We start from the raw sequence: 5,000 nt of genomic DNA, 5'->3' as shown, positions 1-5,000 counted from the left end.
CCAGTGCTCTGTGTGGCCAGTGCTCTGTGTGACCAGTGCTCTGTGTGACCAGTGCTCTCTGTGACCAGTGCTCTCTGTGACCAGTGCTCTGTGTGACCAGTGCTCTCTGTGACCAGTGCTCTGTGTGACCAGTGCTCTCTGTGACCAGTGCTCTGTGTGACCAGTGCTCTGTGTGACCAGTGCTCTCTGTGACCAGTGCTCTGTGTGACCAGTGCTCTGTGTGACCAGTGCTCTGTGTGACCAGTGCTCTGTGTGACCAGTGCTCTCTGTGACCAGTGCTCTGTGTGACCAGTGCTCTCTGTGACCAGTGCTCTGTGTGACCAGTGCTCTGTGTGACCAGTGCTCTGTGTGGCCAGTGCTCTCTGTGACCAGTGCTCTGTGTGACCAGTGCTCTCTGTGACCAGTGCTCTGTGTGACCAGTGCTCTGTGTGACCAGTGCTCTCTGTGACCAGTGCTCTCTGTGACCAGTGCTCTGTGTGACCAGTGCTCTCTGTGACCAGTGCTCTCTGTGACCAGTGCTCTCTGTGACCAGTGCTCTGTGTGACCAGTGCTCTGTGTGACCAGTGCTCTGTGTGACCAGTGCTCTGTGTGACCAGTGCTCTCTGTGACCAGTGCTCTCTGTGACCAGTGCTCTGTGTGGCCAGTGCTCTCTGTGACCAGTGCTCTCTGTGACCAGTGCTCTCTGTGACCAGTGCTCTGTGTGACCAGTGCTCTGTGTGACCAGTGCTCTCTGTGACCAGTGCTCTGTGTGACCAGTGCTCTGTGTGGCCAGTGCTCTGTGTGACCAGTGCTCTGTGTGACCAGTGCTCTCTGTGACCAGTGCTCTCTGTGACCAGTGCTCTGTGTGACCAGTGCTCTCTGTGACCAGTGCTCTGTGTGACCAGTGCTCTCTGTGACCAGTGCTCTGTGTGACCAGTGCTCTGTGTGACCAGTGCTCTCTGTGACCAGTGCTCTGTGTGACCAGTGCTCTGTGTGACCAGTGCTCTGTGTGACCAGTGCTCTGTGTGACCAGTGCTCTCTGTGACCAGTGCTCTGTGTGACCAGTGCTCTCTGTGACCAGTGCTCTGTGTGACCAGTGCTCTGTGTGACCAGTGCTCTCTGTGACCAGTGCTCTGTGTGACCAGTGCTCTGTGTGACCAGTGCTCTGTGTGACCAGTGCTCTCTGTGACCAGTGCTCTGTGTGACCAGTGCTCTGTGTGACCAGTGCTCTGTGTGACCAGTGCTCTCTGTGACCAGTGCTCTGTGTGGCCAGTGCTCTCTGTGACCAGTGCTCTGTGTGACCAGTGCTCTGTGTGGCCAGTGCTCTCTGTGACCAGTGCTCTGTGTGACCAGTGCTCTGTGTGACCAGTGCTCTGTGTGACCAGTGCTCTCTGTGACCAGTGCTCTGTGTGACCAGTGCTCTCTGTGACCAGTGCTCTGTGTGACCAGTGCTCTCTGTGACCAGTGCTCTGTGTGACCAGTGCTCTGTGTGACCAGTGCTCTCTGTGACCAGTGCTCTGTGTGACCAGTGCTCTGTGTGACCAGTGCTCTGTGTGACCAGTGCTCTGTGTGACCAGTGCTCTGTGTGACCAGTGCTCTCCGCCGTTTCTTCTGCTGTTGTGTCGTATATCGAGTGAAACGCTTCTAGAACAAGAACAGATGTGGGCGGGGCTTGATTGTGTCTGTAGGGAATTGATTAGATGGTTGTGGTTTGCTATTGGCTGATCTCATGTGAGTGACAGGTTAAAGCCCCGCCCTCGTCATCAGAGAAGAGAAGAGATGCTGCAAGAGGAACTGATTCTGACTCAAGATTATTAACACTATAATGATGATCATTTAGAATAAACACTGCAATAAGAACAAGAGCTGTCAATTTTGATTTCATGGTGACTTTAAAACGGTGTGTGTTTGTGTATCTGTGTGTGTGTGTGTGTGTGTTGCAGTCAGCTGAGACACACTAACCTGGTGCAGTTGTTGGGAGTGATCGTGGAGGAGAGAGGCAGCCTGTTCATCGTGACGGAGTTCATGGCGAAGGTCAGTTTCTCTCGCTTCAGCCATGATGTGAACACACACACACACACACACACACACACACACACTAATATCTGGAGTTGGGGAATCTGTCCGGGCTGAGCTGATGCTTCATTCATCCTGGAGTCAGAAAAAAAAAAAAAAAAATTTTATTGAACATTTAGACAAAATCTACATTAAATATATAAGTTTGCATATGTGTTTGAGTATCATATTTGATGCATCAGGCTTTTATATGGCTCATATAGAGAGAATATGAAGGAAAAATCTGCTCAAACTGAGCAAAAATATGCAATTTGGTTCAGATGCTGATATTTATATGGACAAAAAGTGATGAAATTCTGATGCTTGTGATGTAAATCAACAGATACTTTCATAAAATATCAATATCTGTCTTAATAAGATGATATTTAAGTGCTTAGTTTTATGATCAAAGCGCTGTAGTTTTAAAGGAACACTTCGACTTTTTGGGACTTTATCTTATTCCCCGTATCCCCCAGAGTTAGATTAGTCCATACAAACCTTTTTCATCTCCGTGCGTGCTTTAAGTCTGTTTGACGCACCCACCGCTAGCCTAGCTTAGCACAAAGACTGGATGTAAATGGCTACAGCTAGCATACTAATCCCAATAAGTGACAAAATAACGCCAACATTTTCCTATTTACATGTTGTGATGTGTATAGTCACAGTGTGTACAAATAACAAGGTCATATGAGACACAGACATTTTTTAAACGTTTAAATACTGGGAACTATTTTCTCAGAAGGCGAAGCACTGCTACTGGGGCGGAGTGATGAGCGCAGCACCCGAGAAGCGCCGTTCCGTCAACAAAACCAACGTGACTAACTAGTAGCGAACGTGATTCGTGATCATGGCTGACTTTGATGAATTATCAGAGGATTTTTATTTGGTATCAAACCAAGATCCAGAACCATATCGTTTTGAGCCAGAATACACAGAGGAGGAGTTACAAACTTTGGAAGCTGGTAGACAATGCCGAACAGACTGAGGTCGAGGGGAGAATCAGAACAGGAGTAGCCTACTATTTTACAAACAAGGTCACTGTTTCTCAAAAATGAAAACTGCCCATCCCCACCCTCCAATTCATTAGCAAGTTGAAGGCTACAGTCCTGAAAGTTACCTTTAGCGCCGCTTATTTGTTACTGGGGCGATAGAGCGCGTTTGTGACAACACAATACTAACATTACAGGGGATACATGGAGCCCGGGAACAACTGTAATAGTAGTGAGCACCCTATTCATGTAATAGTGTCACGAAGGTTACATTACATCTAACGTTAGCTAATGGCACTGTAACAGTAGGCTAGTCATCTAAAAACATAACGGAACACTTACCGCAGCCGCAGGTGATCCACTTTGTCCTGTCTTTACTATCGATGGGATGGCCGTAACGTTATCCTTCTGCACACGTTTCATGCTCCGTGTGGCAAATTAATTTTTTTCAAAATAGTCGTCCTCAGTGAAATGTTCTGAGCAAACGCGATAGTCCTTGATGATGTCTACAGGTGTTATTGGATCTATATCCAGAGCAAGTAGCCATTGATTCATCAAGTCAGCGTTTTTGGTTGGAATTCCCCTGTTTATTGTCGCAGCTCTTTACAATACAGCGAACACCCATGATTGTAAACTTAGCATTGACTATCTAGTAATTGCTGACTCTATTACTCCAACTCTGAGCGAACTCTCTGTTCCTCACCACGGCGCTTCTCGGGTGCTGCGCTCATCACTCCGCCCCAGTAGCAGTGCTTCGCCTTCTGAGAAAATAGTTCCCAGTATTTAAACGTTTAAAAAATGTCTGTGTCTCATATGACCTTGTTATTTGTACACACTGTGACTATACAAATCACAACATGTAAATAGGAAAATGTTGGCGTTATTTTGTCACTTATTGGGATTAGTATGCTAGCTGTAGCCATTTACATCCAGTCTTTGTGCTAAGCTAGGCTAGCGGTGGGTGCGTCAAACAGACTTAAAGCACGCACGGAGATGAAAAAGGTTTGTATGGACTAATCTAACTCTGGGGGATACGGGAATAAGATAAAGTCCCAAAAAGTCGAAGTGTTCCTTTAAAACATATGCAATACAGTGATGATTGACAGATGAACAATAAATTAAACCTTCCTCAAAAGCCTGATGATCATATTTGATATTTCCTAATAAATGATGTCTGGATAATCTAATAAACCTCAGTTCAGCTGAAATATTACCAACAATATCAAAGTTATTCTTATGTTTACTTGATAAAAGCAGTGCAGATTTAAAGACACGTGCCGCTCGAGCTGAAGGACGTCTGCGGTTACACTAGAGGAAACCCTCAGTCAGAGACAGAAGGACTGGAGGACACTGACAGGTTGATCAGGTCATGTGATCGTGTGTGTGTGTGTGTGTGACAGGGCAGTCTGGTGGATTACCTGCGCTCTCGGGGGCGAACGGTCCTGGGCGGCGAGTGTTTGCTCAAGTTCTCCCTGTGAGTAAACCTCTCTTTATTAAAGCGCCGGTGTTTCTTCTGATGTTTCTGTGTAGCGTAAAGCAGCCGGTCCATTCTCGCTACTTTGAAACCGTGTTTAGAATAAAAAGACCATTATCGTTTGTTGGTGTGGACGCGAATATAGTTATAGTTATCGTTATAGTTATCTTTATCACACGGCTCTGTGGAATACTTGATTCTGATTGGTCGATCGCTCCATCCAGCGGTTTATTATTCCCAGATAACAACAGAACACGGGCTCATCTGGGTCACTGCAGTCATCAGCGCTATACACTCGCTAGGAACGGTTTTTCTTTGTGTGTGTGTTTCAGTAACGTGTGTGAAGCCATGGAGTATCTGGAGGCCAATAACTTAGTGCACAGAGATCTGGCGGCTCGCAACGTCCTGGTGTCCGACGACAACATCGCTAAAGTCAGCGACTTCGGTCTGACCAAAGAGGCCTCGTCCACTCAGGACACGGCTAAACTACCCGTCAAGTGGAC

General features: G+C 46.9%; 1 protein-coding gene across 5 annotated transcripts in view; it reads left to right on the top strand.

Moving 5' to 3' along the window:
- The window catches only part of cskl (c-src tyrosine kinase-like), a 74,629-nt gene that overhangs the window by 37,411 nt on the left and 32,218 nt on the right, over nucleotides 1-5,000 (top strand). For all 5 annotated transcript variants that reach the window (XR_014627368.1, XR_014627369.1, XM_084408830.1 and 2 more), the window contains 3 exons: nucleotides 1,923-2,013; nucleotides 4,424-4,497; nucleotides 4,830-5,000. The exon at nucleotides 4,830-5,000 is cut by the window's right edge and continues 25 nt beyond it. Coding sequence is in view for 3 of the 5 variants with exons in the window: in XM_084408830.1 (XP_084264956.1) it covers nucleotides 1,923-2,013; nucleotides 4,424-4,497; nucleotides 4,830-5,000 (336 nt within the window). In the remaining 2 variants the exon portion in view is untranslated. The remainder of the gene's footprint in view (nucleotides 1-1,922; nucleotides 2,014-4,423; nucleotides 4,498-4,829) is intronic.

Source organism: Rutilus rutilus (assembly GCF_951802725.1).
Source record: "Rutilus rutilus genome assembly, chromosome: 5".
Taxonomy (NCBI): Eukaryota; Metazoa; Chordata; class Actinopteri; order Cypriniformes; family Leuciscidae; genus Rutilus; species Rutilus rutilus.
This window is presented reverse-complemented; position numbering and strand designations above follow the sequence as displayed.